This window comes from Eptesicus fuscus, chromosome 21 (assembly GCF_027574615.1).
Source record: "Eptesicus fuscus isolate TK198812 chromosome 21, DD_ASM_mEF_20220401, whole genome shotgun sequence".
NCBI classification, from domain to species: domain Eukaryota; kingdom Metazoa; phylum Chordata; class Mammalia; order Chiroptera; family Vespertilionidae; genus Eptesicus; species Eptesicus fuscus.
Genome location: NC_072493.1, coordinates 1,637,806 through 1,657,529, shown reverse-complemented (window position 1 = coordinate 1,657,529; position 19,724 = coordinate 1,637,806). Strand labels below are relative to the sequence as shown.

Genomic DNA, 19,724 nt, shown 5'->3' with positions numbered 1-19,724 from the left:
GGGAGGAGGTGAGCGCGCTGCGCCTGGGGCCTGCGCGGCGCAGAGGGAGGCGTTTCTCCTACTTCTCCCGGGTAATTTGGAGAGGTTGTGTGTGCGCGCGCGCGAGTGAATGTAAAGCGAAAAGGGGTAGGATCCACAGCGCCGAGCAGAGAGGGTCAGGGTCTCTGACACTCCTCACCAGCGGCACAAACCTCCCGGAATAAGGCATAAGTGTGGGGGAGAGTGCGCGCGCGCGCACGGGCTGGCTGCGCTCGGCACGTTGGGTGGCCCGGGGCCCCAGGGCCCGGGGGCCCGCCTGGCGGCCCGGGATTACCGTGACGTCACGTTGAGCCTCTGGCCACCTTGGACACCCCCGGAGCCGCACAGCCTCGCGCCGCGCCTCGCCTCACCTTGCCTCGCCACCGCGCACCTTTGGAAACTCGCTTCCCCTCCCTTCCCCCGCTCATCCATGGGCCCTTCTGTCTTCCGGACCTCGGCAGCCGGTGCAGCGCCTTCCAGAGCGCAGGGCTTGGCGGCCGGTCTGCCCTTGCCTCTGCCTCCAGTAACGCCGAGCGGGCGGAGGACCCGACGCTGGGCACCCGCAGCCGCATAAGGAACTGAGGCAGCGCCCGGCTGGAGGCGCAGGACCGCAGGGCTGAGGCGGGAGCAAGCTAAAGAAGAGGCAGGCGAGCCAAGGACAGCCACCATGGCCTTCCCGCACTTTGGACACCCGTATGGCAGCGCTTCCCAGGTAAGAGGCGACTCCTTGGGGGGCGGGGGCGACTGGATAGAAGGGGTACCCAGTGCACCGGCCTGTCCCTGAGCGCCCTCCTCTCGAATGGGTCTCCCGGGAAACCAGAAGCAGCAGGGACCAGGTAACTACCACCGTCCACTCTGACGTCCTCAGGTTCTAGCCGGGAACGTTCCTCTCCCCCAGCGCAAGCTGGAAAAGCAAGTGACCCGAAACTTGGACCCTCTGACCCTGCGCTCAGGAGGCGGGTGGGGCCTCAGAGAGCTTCCAGACAGGCCTCCTTACTGTACAGATAGCCAGCAAGGTGGCCAGGAGGGTCTCGGGAAAGGAGACTTCCAGTCCAGGACGCTGACCATCGCACAACTGTGCTGCTGCTGTTCGTTGTTGACCTCTGTTCTCTCCCCATTTCCTTGGGTCGGTCCAAGCTCCCAGCTTCTGGTTCCTTCAGATTTACAGGCCTGTGAGGGTGTTGTGCAGGGACCAGGCTTTCCTGGAGAAATTCTGGGACGCCCACCACTGTTCTCCAGTTTCTCTCCAGAGTGTGGGGTATATCTTCCTGGGGTCTAGTCCCTGCCCGACCTCTGACCCCCTTTGTGACCTTGGACAAGCCTGCACGCCCTTTCTGTAAAATGGGAGTCTGTCTGTGTGAGACTGGATGAAGGTCTCCAAGGCCAACTTCTAGCTCTGCCTTTGCAGGACCCTGTGATGAGGAAGGGGCGGGGGTCTGCGAGGGAACCAGCAGAGTGGGTTTCTGAAGCCTTAGCAATGGCTTAGGAGCATCTCTGAGGGCCATTTGGATGAATCTCGTCTTTGGATCATCCCTGTTCAGTGCTCAGCAGAATGCTCAGCACGCGGTGGCTTTTAGGTGATGTTGAATGAAGGAGCGATCTCCGACCACCCATGCCTTCTCTCTCGCCCCGTAGTTTCTGGTGTCTGCAAATTCCAGCGCCACTTGCTGCGAATCCTCCCCGCACTCCGTCCCAGATGTGGCCTCGGGCTCCACCCCGGCCGCGGCTCTCTGCTTAGCACCCTACGATAGCCGGCTGCTGGGCAGTGCGCGACCGGAGCTGGGCACAGCCCTGGGCATCTACGGAGCCCCCTACGCGGCCGCTGCAGCTGCCCAGAGCTACCCTGGGTACCTGCCCTACAGCCCGGAGCCACCCGCGCTGTACGGGGCGCTGGTGAGTGCAAGGGGTGGGACCGGGGTCTGTGCGCCAGAAGCCACCGCCCAGGGGCAGAGCCCCAGCAGCTGCGGGGAAATCCACTGTGACATCTCCAGGCAAATCTAGGAGGGACGCCCGGCCCCGAGGACCGGCAGTGGTGCGGGCTGTGGAAGGGGGAAGTCCATCTTCGCACCACGTTAGTTTGCAGAAGTCCATGCTGTTTAGAAAACATTTGCATCTCTATTCACACACGAGGTAGGCAAGTCCCGACTTCCCTCACCTCAATGTACAGCTGAGGAAGCTGAGGTCAATACCTTACCCAGAGTCACCGAGATACGCAGGGTCAGGGACCAGCTCTGCTGGAAACTGAGGCAGGGAAGTCCCCCAGCTGGTGGGGGGAGGGGAGGGATACACAAGTGGTAACAGTGATCATAACCGCTAATATGTAACTACTGCTTATGCTGCACCAGGGATTCTGCCCAGCGCTCTTCTTCAATAGCCTATGGGGACCATTATTATCCCCATTTACCAAGGGGAAACAGAGGCATGGAGTGGTTAGCAACTGTTCCCAAGATCACACGGCCAATGCGAAGCAGTGGGTACTGGAATTTAACTTAGACCAGACTCCTCTGGAGTTTACACCCTTAGCAACTACCCCGCCTCGTCTGCTCCCCAAATGTAGGGAGAACTGAATTCTTTCTTCCTCCCCCACCAGAATGCACAGTATGAATTTAAGGAGACTGCAGGGAACTTCACGCCCAGCCTGTCCCAGCCGGGAGCCTATCATCCCTATGAGCCCACTCTGGGGCAATGCCCCTATGACCGGTGAGGTGCGGGGCGGTGAGGTGCGGGGCGGTGAGGTGCGGGGCGGTGAGGTGTGGGGTGCACTGGTGGCTGGCATGGAACGTCCTTCCCCGTCCACTGCCCAGGTAGGGCTGCTCTGGGCAGCGAGTGGGGAGGGGGATGAGCCGGGAGGGACAGGAGCAGAGCCCATTCCCAGGCCGCACACCCTCTCCTGCCTGCCGCCCAGGTTGCCGCCCCGGGACTGTGAGCCGGGTTCTCCCTGCAGGTACAACGCCGTGGAGCTGAGTGGTGCCGGGCGCAGGAAGAACGCCACCCGGGAAACCACGAGCACGCTCAAGGCCTGGCTCAACGAGCACCGCAAGAACCCCTACCCCACCAAGGGCGAGAAGATCATGCTGGCCATCATCACCAAGATGACCCTCACCCAGGTGTCCACCTGGTTCGCCAACGCGCGCCGGCGCCTCAAGAAGGAGAACAAGATGACCTGGGCGCCCAAGAACAAAGGCGGGGAGGAGAGGAAGGCAGAGGATGGGGCCGAGGAGTCGCTGGGCTGCCTACAGGGCGACACCAAAGGTACCAGCAACATGCACCACCCCAGCTGCCTGCTGCCTGCGGGGTGGCTTTTATGGAAGGCACTGCTCGCTGACCCTGGCACCTGCAGGCCTCAGGGCCTGTGCCCACTGGTACCCTCTGCCCCGCCTTCCCTACAGAACCAGCTTCTTCTGGACTTTAAAGCACCACCTCGGCAGGGCCCTTCCTGGCCGCCTAAGCCAAGCAGCCCCCTAGTTCTTCTCTATGGCCAGCCCCTTTATTTCCTTCGCACACAGCACTGTGGCCCCTTCAAGAACTCAGGGCTCCAGAGCCTTTCCCTGGATGAATGCCTAGGTGTCTGGCACATCTTTAGCTCCTGCTGCATTACATCCCACACAGGCCACCTGTGCGTGTGGAAATGCGGTAGAAATTATCCCCTCGCCTTTATATGGTTGAGAGACGTGTGGGTTTCCCTGGCCTGGGGGCAAATGGAGAGGAGGAGAAGTCCGGTGGGATGGGGTCAGGGCTGGGGCGGGCGTTCTCTCCCTGGGGCCAGGGTGAAGGCTGGTGTGGTCAGTCTGGTGGATGACTCCCAGAATGCCCCAGTGCAGAACACATCTCGCTAAAAGCTTCTGGGGATGGGCACTCCCGCGGATTTCCCCGGGGGCCTGGCGCCTTTCTCACTCCCTCCTCACGCCCTGCAGACCTCAATGCGAGCCGGGAAGCTCGGGGACTCCGGCTGAGTGACCTGGAGGACCTGGAGGAAGAGGAGGGGGAAGAGGTGGAGGAGGAGGAGGAAGAGGAGGCAGCGATCACAGCTATGGACAGGCTCGCAGAGTTCCACAAGGATGCACAGGCACTGCCGACCCCATGCGCTGCAGCTCCCATGGGCCGGCCGGAGCGCAGGGAGTGCGGCCTGGCAGCGCCCCGCTTCTCTTTCAATGAGCCCCCGGGATCGGGAGAAGCTGACTTCCTCCGGGCGGAGCCAGGGGCCCCCACCCTGACCACGCACTACCCCTGCAGCCAGAAGCCGCGCATCTGGTCCCTGGCGCACACGGCGACAGCCCGCGCTGTGGAAGGGGCACCTCCCACCCCGCCCAAGCCGCGGAGCCCCGAGTGCCGCCTGATTCTCCGACAGCCCGCAGGCTCGGGCGGGCGACCCCCGGTCCTCAGAGACTCCGACCGTGACGAGCCTTGCCGGGGAGCCAGAGCCTTCGGAAAGCCCATGTTTGCGATGCAGGCGCTGCCCCTGAGCTGCGCTCCGTGCCCGCGGCGGAGGGAGGCAGCAGGGCAGTGCCAGTACGCGTCCGGAGCAGAAGGTAGCGGCCCCCAATGGCGCTGGGACTGTGTCCAAAAGACCCCTGCCCGAGTGCTGCCCGGCCGGGGCATACCCTCTCGGACGCTTGGGCACGGCCGGGTTCCACCCGGCACGAGATGGGCCCACCGCACTCTTTGAAATGGAAGCTTAGAGATAGTAGTCCTAGCGTTCCCTCACTTTAAAGCCAAATAATAGTAATAAGCTCCGAGGGAGACAGTGACTGAAGAGATGGGCAGCCTACCCCTCTGCACTGGCACGCGGGGACCTGCCAACTGCACCAGGTGGGCACCATCAGGACCCTCTGGCACAGGTGCCCTGGCCCCTGCCCGCCCTGCAGAGGAGGGCAGTGAGCCCCTGCCGTGCTTGTATCCAGGGTTTGCTAGGGCTGGGCAGGCCCTGGGCTCCCTGAAAAGTGTGAAGGGCAGGGCCTGAGGCACACAGTTTGCAAGGCCGGGGCTTAAGAGAGAGCTTCCAATCCTCTCTGCAGCCCCCGACACCTGGGGAGGGCAGCCCGGGGTTGGTGATGTCCTTGGAACGCACTCAGCCCCAAGATCACCCCTAAGCAGGGTGTGACTGCCAATCAGTGTCTCCTTCCCACTGCCCCCTCCCCGCCGGCTCTCTGGCCAGGCCTGGCGGAAGGAAATGTCACCCCACAAAAGGCCATTCCCCAAGAAATTGGCAGCCTCCAGCAATTACTGTCAGATTCTGCTCTTTGTAGTCATTTCTCTCAGGATTAGTTGCGGGCTTAGGAAATTGGGTCACATTGTTATTTGAATTTACACACAAAGGGGTCCAAATGTTACTTCTGGCGAGCAAATTGCTTCTAGACCTTTGATTCCCTGCGGAGGAGACACCCCTGGCCTCCAATTACCTAGGAATCTCCACCCGGAGGCCGCCGGGTTTTAATCAACCTTTCCTCTCTCAGCAGGTTAGCCACCGGTGCGATTTGCGGAAGCATCTTGGAAATCAGCCCCACTTCACAACTCACCTTCACTCCAAGAAGCGGGGAGACCTCACCAGGAACTGGGGGCTCTCCCTGCGCTTAAGAGACGGACAGACACAGAAACCAACCCTCCCACAAGCTCTCCTCGCACGCGGAGCTGGGAGTGGGGTGAGGGGCGTCACCTCAGATCCCGGAGGAAGTGGTAGGTTACCTTGGGGAAGGCGGGGCGAGTCTGCCTCCCTCCTCCGGATTCGGGGTCTGAGCTGCTCCCTCTCCTCGGCACCCCGCCCCCTCACTTTGTAACTGCCATGCTAACCTGGCCCCTAAGGATCTCCTCTGTCCACACCCTCCCCTCGCCCCCATTCCTTGTGTCCTTAAAAATAATCAAGCCGGACCTACGCTGTGTGGCCTCTCTGTTCCAGGGGCGATTGGAGAGGTGGGGGAGGACGGAAAGTGGCCAGGGGTTCCGGGGGACAGGGCGGTGTGGACTGCAGACCTCTGTCTCCGATTTCTGGGAGAGAAATTGACAGGGTTTGGGTCCAGGCCCGGGCCCCTGCAGCTCAGCCCTCGGAACTCCGCGCTCTCTGCGCCAGCCCGGCTGTCTCCGGGCTGAATCCTGGGCGCCGGAGGTGGGGACTGAACTGGGAGGTCGGGGGTGGTGGGAGCTGTCAGGATACTTGTCTGGAAGCTGCGTGTGTTTCCCTCGTGCTTGGGTTTCGAGTTCATTTGGAGGATGGGACAATGGGGACCTTCGTGGCCGTCCCTTGGCACTGGGCGCTGGGACCCCGCGCTCCTGGGATGGGGCGGAATGGCGAAGTCTGACAGCTTGCCGGGCCGGCCGGAGGCGAGACGGGGCATTCTTTCCCTTAAACCAGTGTCAGCAAACACTTCCGGTCCCGGCCCGCCAATGGGGAGCAGGGCTGGGCGGCGGAGGGATGACAGATTTCCAGACGCCCGCGCAGCGCCAGAGTGCGCGCGTCCCTGGGCGCAGTGGCTTCGGTTTCAGCCAGTGCGCGAGCTCGCAGATGCTCAGGGGAAAGAGGGAGGAGCATCCGGGGCCGGGGCCTCGTGGGGAGTTGATGGGAGCGGGGATGGCAGCTGGGCCTCCCCTGCTGGGCTCCGCCGGACCCGCCCTGGTGAGGGGATGGCCTTTCAGACCCGCGCTGGTGCCAGCTGGCCAGTCCCCGGAGTCTGGGGTGGAGAGGGTCCGTGTCCTGGGGGGAAGGGAGGGAGAGAGATTTTAAGACCCGTGGAGGCTGCAGAGGAAGGGGGTGGTTAAACTGGGGGACAGGCCGCAGGCTATCTCCCTGACCCCCCTCCCCCGTCTTCCTCCCATGCTGGGAGTCAGAAGGGTCCTGAAGAAATGTTGAAATACCACTTGCCAGTGTTGAGCTGTTGCTGGGAAGAAGCAGGCTGGAGAGCCCAGGAAGGCTAAGAAAAGGGAATCCAGGCTCCCCAAGGGGCAGCTGTGCCCTGATCTTGCTGCCACACACCTTGCTCTTTAAAGAGAAGGCTTGGGCTAGGTGTGCATCCGGGCCTCTTACATGAATTTCAGTGTCTGCAGAGGGTGGTCTCGGAAGAAGCAACGGACCTTCTGCTCCCAGGAGTGAGCATCTTCTGCAGCTCCTTGGCGGCCTACCTTGGGAGGGCTCCACCCCCACCAATACACAGGGTGGGGCAAAGGTGGATTTACAGTTGGTCGTATGAAAAGCAATGCAATGATTAATACATGATAATACAAGCACAAGCTCTGTGTTTCGAACACGCCTTCAACTGTCAATCTATGCAATCTGCTTTATCGATGCTCTTTCTTTTTTGAAAGGAAACATCTTTGGTGACCAGCATGACACATCAAAATGGAGATTGTGTGACGAAGGGGGCCTGGGACTCAGGGAGAATTCTGGCTAACATCAGTCCCGGCCAGATTATTTTTCCAGAATCCCAGTTCCTAATCGTGTCAGTCATCTTCTCATAAACTTTCTAGGACCTCCATCCACCAACCAAATAAAGTCCAACTCAGGCACTCACAGGTCTTAGCACTACAATTTGACCCCAGTGCAACGTGACACGACCTGGAATTAGTGCAGACTCTACAGGGTGAGATCCCTGTCCCGAGCAAGACTGCCCTCCCTTCGAACACCAGCCACAATTAAAAAAAAAATTTTTTTTTATTGATTTCAGAGAAGAAGGGAGAGAGAGAAATAGAAACATCAATGATGAGAGAATCATGGATTGCACCAGCCACAGTTTGAGGGGTCCTCAGGTCACCTGAACTTCTGACCAAAGGGCTATAATTTGGGGGGGTTCCCATGACCCTGGTGCCTTGAAATCCCCTGTGATTGGTCACTATTCCCTTAGACTGGTTACTATAGTAACTCCTGGGCTCAAAGGTTGAAGCTCAGGTGGGACATGTGAAGTTCTTCCCCTCCCCCTTATTGTTTTCCTATTCCCCTGGGGCTTTCTCCTCTTTATTCTGTAAATATAGACCTGCTGTTCCCAGCTCCCTCATTCTATGGAAATGTACCTGTTGCAGCTTTTCAGCCCCCTATTCTATGGAAATGTACCTTCTGCTGCTCTGCAGCCCTGTGCTTCCTCCATGGTCCCCTTCATTTCCAAAATTTCCTAAAATTTCCTAAACCTGTCCTATTTCACCCCCAAAATTCCTATTTCATCAGGAAGGTGGCCATCTGCAAGCCAGGAAGAGGGATCCGTGTTATTAAACGGTAAATATTTATTTTAAAATTTGCATTATTAACTGGTAAACATTTATTTTTAAACCCACACTATTAACTGGTAATTTTTTTAAAAAAAATCCGCACTACTAACTGGTAAATATTTATGGGAAAAAAATCCACATTACTAACTGGTAAATATTTATGAAAAAATCCGCATTATTAGCTGGTATGACTATTAGCAGGTGCACCAGTTAATAATGTGGATTTTTCAATGAAATATTTACCAGGTGCACCGGTTAATAATGCGGATTTTTTTCAATGAGCTATATGCTGGTATATGTAAAAAGATTCACTTTAATCCCTCCCTAACAAATATCTTACATAAAGGCACAGCCCAGAGACTGATTTATTTCTACTCTATGTTGAAAAACATCATGACACACGCTCCTGGGAGCTGTGGAAGCCCCACTCTTTCCATCCTGGGAGAAGACTGTCTCCCCCTGTCCACTCTGAGGCATCTTCTCCCCGTTTCCTCATCTATTTCCAGCCACTGCTCAAAGCCAAGTGCGAAATCTTCCTTAAAGATCATGACCCACAAAAATACAAAGCCCTTTCTCAGTTGAGGAAACAGAGGCCAAACGGGAGGGCAAGGGACTGGCTCAGGGTCACAGAGTCTGTGCTGGGAGGGACCCCAACTTTCCACTCAGGGTCCTTTTGGGTTCCTCCTCTCCCCCCTTGTCCCCCAACACACCCACACACACACACACACACACACACACTTCCTCTGGGAAGTTCCCTCCCTGCGTTCCTTCTGCTTCTGGACACAGGTGCGCCTGCCCCTGCTCCCCGGGGACCCTCCAGCCACCCTCACTGACCCGTGGCTTAGGGTCCAGAAAATTAAACTGCGGAAAGATAAACATTATTTCCAGTCGGCTTTGCAGGATTAAGGCTTGTAATAAAGAGCATTAGCTAGAGGTTTCTTTCAAGGCACTCTCGACCACGCCTCCTCCTTAGGGACTATGTAGACCCCTCCCCCCTCAGGCTTGTTCCTGGGGCCCCGTAGGGTGTGGGGCTCCAGATAGCCATTCTGTGGCCAGAGAGGCCCCTCAGCATCACACTGTGTCAGCACTCGCAGATGGGGAAAGTGGAGGCTCCAGAGAAGGCACCTACCCAAGCCAGAGGCCACATGGCTGATCAGGGAGTCAAGGATGGAGGCTGGGGGAAGAGGGGGGTCCTGACCCCCAACAGGGCCTCCAGCCAATCAGCCTTTTCCAGGAACAGCGAGCCTTGGGGAAGAAAGCCCACCTGAGCCATCCGGCCTCACCACCAGGACCTCAGGAGGGTGTCTCTCCATCTCTTGTCCGGAAGCCTAGCCTCTCCCTGCATCCCCCAAATCATAGCAGCCTCCCCCAACCCATAGCAGGAGCCTGCAGCCAAGGCTGTCCCCAAGACCTGGGCCTGGTTGCCTGGAGACAGTGGGGTGTGAGAAGAGCCAAAGAGTAGCCTGGGATCCCAGAAAGTGGCTCTCCACCCCATTCCCACCTTATTATGGGAGGACCAGCCCCGTCCCCTCTCTCGGTCTCCCTGCTGTAGGGTACAGGGCTGGGCTGGGCTGGGCTAGATCTCTATGGCGGGGGGGCTTGGTAAGGGGGCCTGAGAATGGCCCATCTGAGCCTGTGATTATCCCAGCCCCGGCCCCAGCAGCAATCTGTTCCCACCCTCTCTGCCCTCACTGAGAGCCTCCTGCAAATCTCCCCATATAATCTCCCAGAATCATATTTTGAATACTGTTTTGATTAAACACCAGAGCCAGGGGAGGGAGGGTACAGCCCTGCTCTCCCGGCGGAGCCTGCTGGTGCCCACCAACAGCTGGCCTGTGAGCGCCGCGAAGTGCCTGCCGGCAGATGCAGGGCGGTGCCCTTCTCAGGGCTGAGTCTGTAAGCGCTGGACCGCCACACTCCCTTGTTGGTCAAGCGTCCCTTCCATCAGCTGGGGGCAGCCACCAGGGGCCCAGGTTGAGAAAAGCTGAAAGAGCCTCTGGCTGTAGCGAGTTGGGGGCTACAGTGTCTGTAGATTCCTCTCCCATCAGGAGTCAGTACCTTCGCATTGGGCTCACCAGGTGACCTCTATGGTCACGTTTGGCTCTGAGATCCTATGACCCTGGTAGTGATAATAGCATGTGATGCCCTTAGCATGTGCCAGACTCCATGCCATGTCCTTTCATTGCCCTGACGCATGTAACAGTCCTGGAGAGCATTATATTATACTCACTGGTGTGCCCATCTACTGAATGAGGAAACAGAAGCTCAGAGGGGTAAGTAAAGAGACATCCGTTATCCAGCAAGCACGCAAAGATGTCACACTCTGGGTATCGCTGATTCTTAACCACTAAGCTCTACTGTGGAGACATTCTATTATTTTAAAACTAGAGGCCCAGCTCATGAAATCTCACGAGACCCAGACCTGCGCGCCGCTGCAGGACCACAGACTCGCTGCTGGGAGACCCATCAGTGCACCTCCTGGTGACCGGTCGTTTGGTCATTACGGCGTTACAGCCACTGGCCTTTTATAATATAGATTATTTTATTCCACTACAAATGAGAGCCTGTGTTTCTGAGACCCTAAGTGTCTATGAGTCTATGATCGCGTATCTCTGGGACTCCACCTTGCCCTCCTTCCTTCTCAGGGATGTCCAATGGATAAAGACTTCCGGTGCCTCCTGGGCCCACCCCCACATCCAGGCGGAGAGCATTCCCCACCTTTCCCTCTGCCCACATCTCCCTGGGAGGTGGCTGTCCCAGACACTCTTGATCCGTGTTTGGCAAACTGTAGCCTATAGATCTCCACCATCAAATCAGCCCATAACGGAAGAACCCTTGGGGGTGTGGGTTAGAAGATCTACCTTTGTAACCAACAAGCCCCCTAGGGCAGTGGTCGGCAAACCCTTTAGTTAACAGAGCCAAAAATCAACAGTACAACGGTTGAAATTTCTTTTGAGAGCCAATTTTTTAAAACTTAAACTTCTTCTAATGCCACTTCTTCAAAATAGACTTGCCCAGGCCGTGGTATTTTGTGGAAGAGCCACACTCAAGGGGCCAAAGAGCCGTATGTGGCTCGAGAGCCTCAGCTTGCCGACCACTGCACTAGGTGGTCTGATGGGACTCTAACTTGAATAGCGGTGGCTGAACCTCAAGTGGCCAGACCCCAAGCTCAGCCTGAGGGTGTAGGACACCTGCTGTTAGCCCAGCATCGGTCACATCCTAGGAACAGGTAGACACAGTTCCTCTGGGACTTCATCTGGATTCACATTCAATCTCCTCATCTGGTTCCATTCCCCCACTCCCTCATCCTGAAGCTCAAAGGCTGGTTGTTTTTAGAGGGGGAGGGGTAACCTAGGAGACGAACTTGCCTCTCCCAGTGTCTAAAGATAAACTAGGATTCCAGGGCAGGAAGCATCTTAGGAGTCCCCTGTCCCTCAGTGTGTGTAACAGCATTCTGTCCCCGAACATGATCATCCAGTCAAGGATCTCTCCACCTTTGGGGAAAGCCAACACTAGGAAGGCAAGACTGTGTCCTTCATGAAGAAATACACTGATGGAGAAGGTGGGCCTCTCTCTTGTCTCCTGACACAGCCCGCTGCAGCCTGGGCAGCATTAGAAAGTTCTTTCTTTTTTGAACCAAATTATTTCTCCACGTAACTTCTGAAATCTGTCTCCTGAACCAACAAGCATGCTCTTCTCCATGACTTATTCTTTCTCCTACCCTCCATGCCTCCTCTCCCCTCTCCTCCTCGGTGGGACTTGTCTGGCCCTTCCTCTGGGATTAGAGGAAGGATGGAGTCTAAGGGCTGTCTATCTCCCAGTCACGTGGCAGAGGAACCCTCTAGAGGTGCGATTTCCTTCATTCAACATGAAGGAGAAGGGGGAGACACAGTGATCTGAGTCCTTGGGCAAATCACCAAGTGCCTTGGAGATTCAGCTTTCCCCTCGTGGGTTGAGGTCACGTGAAATCCCGTGGCTCTTTCCTAATTTCCACGTTTCTCTCACTTAGCTGCCACGGGGACAAAGGTTTAGATCAGTGTTACTTGAAGTTTAGTCCTTGGTAAACCAACTCCCTGTTTTTCACCAAGAGCTGAAGGGCGATTCAAGACAAGCTAGCACCAAACGGAGGCTTCTCCCTTGTGAATCAGAAATCGGGTTGAAAAATGAGTGGTTTGGGTCGCTCTGCGATTCAGCGTTATTTAATGCCATGACCAGCTCACATCGCTGCTGGTACACATTCTAGTCTTTGGCTAGTAAGTCCGTGTTCATGGAAAGGGTGATTATGATTTGTGAGATCACCAGAGACGGGTGTCTTCCCTCAGGGCCTGGGCCTGCCTCCAAATGGGCTTCGTTTAGAGCCTCAGAGACCCTGTCCCAGAGCCATGATGCCAACAGTGACACGATGATGAGTCTAGAGAAGTCCTCCTCCACCCTGGTGGGGCCTACAGCCAGCCAGGGAGGTGTTTCATTTTGTTTTGATTTTTAACACCATTATCCAATCTGTACCCCAGACCAGTTCAATCCAGTCTCTAAGGGTGAGGCCCAGCAGTGTTTTTTTAAAGCGTCCAAGTGATTCCAATGTGCAGCCGAGGCTGAGAACTGGGCCATTACAACCAGGCTGTTTCTCGTTCCAGCCCTGGCATTTTCTAGAAGCTGGGTGGAGGTGACGGGTAGGGCTTGGCCCACTGAGAGTCTGGAAGCCTACGATTTTCCCTTCGAATCTATGGATCTTTCTGGTTTCCCCACAGTAAAATGAAGTATAATATGTACACCCACCCCCGCCCCATGGTTTGGGAAGGAGCCCAAATATTGTTTCATTGGGGTTAGGGCTTCCCCATGTGGATTCTGGAGAATCACAAACATTCCGTTCAGAAGAGGTACTAACTCAGAACCCAAGAAGCACAAGACCAGTTAGGAAGCAGGTGGCCAGGAGGAGGGTGCTGACTCTCTGGCCAATGGTCTGGGCCAGTCCCTCGCCACAGATGGTGCTGGTGGGGCAGGCATCTGGCTGTTCATCAACTCCCCCATCAGCGTCCTGGCCTGACAATGTGTGTGTCGCCTCGATGTGGGAGAAGAGGGCAGTGACAGGGACTCAAGTGCTGTGAAGTGCCTGACACTTCGTACAATCTCAGAACAACTCTCCACTCTGTACAGGAGGAAACGAAGTCTTAAGTCAGCGAAGTCCTCTGTTCAAGGCCCAACTGCCAGGAAGTGGAAGAGTTGGGGACTTCATCCAGGTCTGTGTGACCCCAAAGTCCAGGCTACCCCCGTCCCCCAGCAATGGCAGGAGGCAGAGGGCATCTGCTCTCAGATCACACTGTGCAGGAAACTGGTGAGAACCAGACCCCCCAGGTCTGAATCCCAGCTCTGCCACTGACCAGCGGTGTGACCTTCGGCAAGTGGCATAACCTGTCGGGGACTCAGTTTCCTCATCTCTAAAATGGAAATAACAGTAGCTGCCTCACAGGACTGTTGTGAGGATTAAACAGTGACTATGTAAAGCGTTAGAATTGTGCCTGGCCCAGAGCAAGTATTGTATCAAATGCCAACGGCAATTTCTCCTGCTGTACCTCAACTACCCCTGCCACCGGCATGTCCCTTCCCCCCTCCTCCCTCTCCCCGCCTCCCCCCGCAGTGAGGCCTGGAATCACTGTTGTGCGCGCTAATCTGCAGCCCAGCCTGCCTGGCTGGCTCATCATGCCAAGTCCATGCCTCAGCTCATTCGTGTCCCTCTTACCTAGAGCAGAGACATGGGGTCATCCACTCGATGTCCATTTAGGGAGAAACCTCACCAAGTGGGTTTTATGAATTGCTCCCACTTCCCCTTATCAAGATTAATGGCACAATTGCCCACGGTCAGTCCTTCTGTGGTCACAGCTAATGGCTTCAACCCTGCACACGTTTCCTCTGCATTTGCTTCGGAAAGTCATTCTGAACAGCAAGGCCGCTTTAATGGCCACTTGGTACTAATGATGCCTCTTAAGTGCGTAAGGAGAGTCTCTAAGTACCACACGGGAGGCCCACTGCCCGGTGACAGCAGCTATTGACATTGACACGAGGCAAGGTCAGAGCGCCGCCGCCGGCCGACCATCGGGCTGCTGCTGGGCCTCACAGTGGGGACGGTGGGGACACTGGAAAAGTCCTCATTATTCCCCGGGGCTCCTCAGACGTGCGTACTTACTGAACCCGCTGTGTGCATTTCAGAGCGTCATGGCCAATGCTAGTTCTCACGTCTCCTTTAAGACTCAGGCCATATCCAAACATATACTATGTTCACTTGATATTTTCTTTAAATAGCTCACTTTCACTATATAGTGAAATATATATATATATTTCAGAAAGGAAGGGAGAGGGAGAGAGAGAGAGATAGAAACATTAATGATGAGAGAATCATTGATCAGCTGCCTCCTACACATCCCCTACTTGCAACCCGGGCATGTGCCCTGACCACCGGGAATCGAACCATGACCTCCTGGTTCATAGGTCAGCACTCAACCACTGAGCCACACCGGCTGGGCCACTTTCACATTTTTTTAAGTAAATTTTTGGGCAGAAAAACATTGCATTGCTACCCGCTCTTTATGTCCACCTGACATGCTCAGCTGGTCAAGAGGCAGCTTGACAGCATGATGGAGCTATCAATATAGGAGGAAGAGCCAGCTGGGTTCCTATTCTGGCCCCACCACTTAGCAGCCTCCATCTCTCCCAGCCTCAGCCTCTCCCTGTGAGATGGGATAAAACTGGACCTGAGCTTGTGGGCGATGGCTCATCAGCTGAGGAGGAGCCCGGTGCAGGGTGCTCAGTGTTCGCTCGGGAACGGCGCACAGTGCTCTGTAAACACCGGCCGCGCTGCTTTAACAGCCGGTTGGACTCCCGGGGGAGTGACCCGCAGCGCCAGCTCGCCTTCCAGGTCCCTGCTGCCGTCACGCACAGACTCCAGTTCCCGGTTCTCATGGGCCACCTCACTGTGGCATCTCCATTCCGTCAGCCAAGGTCCATTCCCCAAAGATGGACTTGGGCACGTGGGGTCACTCTCAGACGGAAGCATGGTCTCATGCCCACACTTTGCCCTCCTGGGGTGGACCTGCTCCCCGGGACTGTGCGGCTCTCAGCAGCAGCTCTATCTCCACAGGAGGCTCCCACCCCCCAGCGATGCAGGGCCAGTCCCCGGAGCGCTGTCTGCCCTGCTGCCCAGTCCTTGACCACTCGTCTCATTACTGCCCAGGAGGACTCCGACCCTCCAACCTCCCATTTCTGAAGCACACTGGCTCTGGTCTCACGCTCTGCCCAATGTTTGTAGTGCGAGTGGCTGGTGTTTAGACCCCATCTGTGAGGTGGGGGCAGAGCAGTGGGTGAGACCACCCTCAGGAAAGAGGTGCCCAGGGCTGCTTGGAGCCAGGAGGGACATTGCCAAGGTCGATCCATAAACTCTCAGAAAGCAAGAAAAGAAAGGGGGGTGGGGATTCCTGGGAGAGAAGCAAAGTGGAGCCTAGGTCCGGGGGAGGAAGTGAGCTGAGGATGCGAAGACGAATGGGCCTGGGGAGGTCAGCTCAGAGGTCAGAGGGCGAGGAGCCCGTGTGGAGCGAGCGAGGTTGGGACATTCAGGAAAGTAAGTCCCTGATGCTGGAGATCCAGGAAACGTTCCTTAATGTGCGCACGCTGCGTAGGGGACCCGTGAGGCAGAGGGCGTGGGGCAGTCTTACACTTTTTTTTTAACAAAACTGAATTCTCAAACGTACACAGACCAGACGTTTCTAATCTGAGAGGGAGGCGGCGTCCCTTTGGCGGTCACACAGGAAGCAGGCCGCAGGGACGGGGGCAGAAGCCCTGTCTGTACGCAGCTCCTCCCACACTCTCTCCATCGAATTCTCAGCTACCGCTCAGCCCCATCCCATAACTGCGCCCTTTGACCTATGACACCCATGAGTTTCACTTGACCCTTTGTCAGGTGCCATTAAATGGCCTGAAGTTAAAATGTTAATTACCATGAATCATTTTTTATGAAATGGCTCTGCCCAGCCATAAATTCGGCTGCGAGCGGCCTCTCCCACGGAGCTGACGGTGTGTGGAACCCTGACCGTCAGAGTAGGCACCTGAATGGGAGGACGTGTCTGGAGGGTTACGTTCCTCAGAGGAAAAGGAACGAATGCCTCCAGGTGGGATGTGAACGACAGAGAGTGGCTTGGACCACAAGGAAAGAGCTGGCAGGACAAAGTCCTGTTGGCTGGAGTTGACCATGAACTTGGCCGGGGCAGGGAGGGGTCCGTTTTGTCTAGCTTGTTCCCTACACCAAGCTCAGGAACCGATTCAAGGTAGATGCCACACAACAACAAAACAACAACAACAAACCATCAACACAGCGTGGACAGTGAATGAATGAGGAGGAGAGAGGACGGGCAGACAGGAAACGAGGAAAGGACCAAGGGAGGAGGAAGTTTCACAGAAGGTGGCGGGTACACCAAAGGCACGTGAAGCGGGAAGAGCCCGCACTTCTGCCCTTGAGTTCAAGGTCCTGGGAACCTTGGTATTTATGTATGTGGTTATTTATTTTTTGACTAGAGACACTACCGTGCAATTACCTGCCTTTTTCCTGCTCAAGAAAAACCTATTTTAAAATCAATAAAAGAAAAGAAATAAAATCGATAAAAGAGTTGAAATGATTAAAACACACACACACACAAGCATGTGTTTCAAGGTAAACGCAGATCAGCTTCCTTTCAATGGGTACAAAGATGAGGAAGTCCTAGAGGCCCGATGTACCACAGCAGTGACTGGCGCTAACGATACTGGATCGGGCACTTAAAAGTTTGTAAGGAGGGGAGATCTCGTGTTCAGTGTTCTTACCACAAAACAAAACTGAAATCTAAAAAAAAAATAAAACAAAATTTTGGGAGGTGTTGGATAAGTCGATGACCTGGAATACGGTGTCATGGGTATTTGGATATGTCCCAATTCAACAAACTGTACCCATGCAATCGGTGCAGTGTCTGTGCATCAATTAGATCTCAGGAAAGGTGTTAAAATGTTCTCTTCGTGGGTACAAAACTGCATAGGAAAGTAGACTGCAAGGTCAAGTTCACGTGACAAGAGGAGATCAGTGGTGATGTCTGGAAGATGAATTTCTTTGGCCGGGAAGCTGCAGGTGTTAGAAGGCGGCCTGGGTGCCAGCCAGTCCCAGGCCAGCCCAGGCCCACTGCCGGAGGTCCGGGGAGACCGGGAGGAAACACCCAGTCAGTGATAGCAGCCAGAAGAACGGCCCGTAGCTTGGAGGTCAAGTTAAAAAAACAACAACAGAGAAGAAACCGCAAGCCCTATTTGATGAGCGTTTCCATTGCATGGAAATAGATGACTCTGCTTATTTTTAAAAGCCTGGCTTCATTAAGGAGATTGTAGCCAGTACATCCAAGTCCTATGGAGAAAATGAAATGGAGGTAGGGTTTTTTGAGGCCAGTCCCCAAAGGTTTCCAGTTGAGTACCTGCGACAGAGAATTAACTTTATCTTTGTCAATATACCGAATATTAAAAACTATAATGCGACCGTGTGGAGCATTTTAGCACCTCCCCCCAATCTCTAAAGAAGCGCAGCTAATTGGAACCCAGTGCAGTAACGGCTAAAGGCAAGGCTCTCGGCTGAGACGGAGGGAAAGCACCACTTTGGCAATGGCACTGCCTTTACCTGTCAAAGGACGGCGTCTCTGCCGGAGACTCAGTCCCCGGCAACAGGGGCCAGATTACAGCAACGGAACCTCACCGGCCGGCGGGGGTGAAAAAGCCCTTGTTTTCCTCCTGCCCACGTGTTCCCTGCGCCCCGTCGAATGCTTCGCAGTTTGCAGTGCGTTTTCACACGTATTTTGTCATTGACCCTCATAAGGGATTATGATCTCCCTTTGCAGTTAGAACTGAAATTAAAGAGGTCACACAGCTAATATCTTGGGCTGGACACCTGCCCCCCCCCCCCCCCCCCCCCCCCCAGAAAGCTAACTCTGAAGCAAGATTTGAATACAAGTGGTTGACTTGGAAGATGATCGAAGGGAGTACCAGCGAGGGGGAGGAGAAGGGAGACAGCAGGCGAGGAAGTCCGTGCAAGGTGCATGGATGGGCAGGTTACCTCTGTGGGAGCGGGGTCATGATCCCACCGAGAGCCGCTGGAAATCAATGTTCAATATGCTTTCGAGTTGTCCCACTCAAGGACAAGGAAGCTAAAGCGTGAGCCCTCCAACTCCAACTTGTGCTCCCTGTCCAATGTGCACGCAGGGGCTTAGCTGCCCAGCCCCAAGGGCAGGCCAACCTGCGGCCAAGAGAACCCTCGGCTGCCCACAGAAGAACAGGACTAGCACATGCAGAAAGGTAGGTGCCAAGGGGACAGGGGCTGGGCATTGTGCTGGCAGACCGGCGTGTGGCTGTCCGTCAGCAGCGTGCCCAACCCCTTCGTCCTTGCCCGCCTTCCAGCAAAGAGGGTTTCTTAGCCTCCTGCCGCTCAGGGTGGCTTGTTGTGGTCAAGGAGATGTAACACAACACCCCTGGGGGCTTCTGGGAAAGAGCTGTATAAAGAGACCTCCCACTTCCCAGCCCCCTGTGCCCCCTGCCTTTGGACAGGGCATGCCCAGGATGGTGGCAGCAACTATAACCATGCCCTCGGCCCTGGTCTCATTTATATTCTGAGCAGCACCGAAACTGCACACATCAGACCTAAAGGGATGTAAACCGTGACTGTCCTGTGGTTTAAACCACTGCTGGTTGGGTTTTCGGTTACTTGCGGCTGAATGTATTCCCAGCCGACACAAAATTGGATTTTGTCTCTGAATTCAAAGTCCACATCTTTGTCCATTTCACTGTCTTTCCTGGTTCTGCAGGTGATGTAAAATCTAAAGACAGCCTTTGCCTGACATTCGTTAATGATCAAAATAAGGCTGGTGGTTTTAAAAGCTGTAAACATAGGTCAAATTTTAACAAATTGTGCGCTGGAAATAATTAAAATAGGAGACAAGTGATTATTGTAATGAACGGATTCATTTATGTGGTTGTTTTCTCAAAACTCTTTTCAGATTTTCTACCTCAGAATTTATTCTGAATGAATTATGTTATTCCTACCCTCAACACACATCCCCCCTCCATACTCCCGGAGAACAGTCCACGAGTGGGTGTAATACAGCCCAGTCATCCATGAAGGAAGAGAGGGACATGGGGTACCTTCTGGCAGAAATCAAGGCCAAGGCGAACAGAAAACCGAAGTATAAACAAGCCATTGCCAACCAACAGGGAAGAGTGGCTATTTAAGGAACACAGGGGCAAGTGTTGGAATGAGAGGGGGTATGACAGGCTGAATAGGGAGTCCTGGATCTGAGTGGAAGCTTAGCCAAGTACAGACACCGGGCCCATGGGTAAGTCATGTGCCCAGTCTGAGCCCATATTCTCTCCCCAGTAAAATGAAAGGCTCCGAAGAACTCCCTCTGATGCCCTGGGAATCTAGCCATGCCCTGCTTTATCTTTCTTTTCGGCTTAAATTTGTATATCTGCTT

General features: G+C 55.2%; 1 protein-coding gene across 1 annotated transcript; it reads left to right on the top strand.

The window, feature by feature from the left end:
- Positions 1–685: 685 nt before the first annotated feature.
- IRX6 (iroquois homeobox 6) lies at positions 686–4,978 on the top strand. Its single transcript, XM_028126893.2, has 6 exons — positions 686–730; positions 1,654–1,911; positions 2,609–2,718; positions 2,963–3,270; positions 3,933–4,547; positions 4,884–4,978. Exons 1-6 carry the CDS (start codon positions 686–688, stop codon positions 4,976–4,978), a joined length of 1,431 nt encoding a protein of 476 aa, XP_027982694.2.
- The last annotated feature ends 14,746 nt before the right edge of the window (positions 4,979–19,724 follow it).

Excerpts from the sequence above, each read along its gene's own strand:
- IRX6 (XM_028126893.2), top strand. The coding sequence starts at position 686 with ATGGCCTTCCCGCACTTTGGACACCCGTATGGCAGCGCTTCCCAG. Across the intron at positions 1,912-2,608 it reads CCGCGCTGTACGGGGCGCTG|AATGCACAGTATGAATTTAA; the intron begins GTGAGTGCAAGG and ends CTCCCCCACCAG. Across the intron at positions 3,271-3,932 it reads CCTACAGGGCGACACCAAAG|ACCTCAATGCGAGCCGGGAA; the intron begins GTACCAGCAACA and ends CACGCCCTGCAG.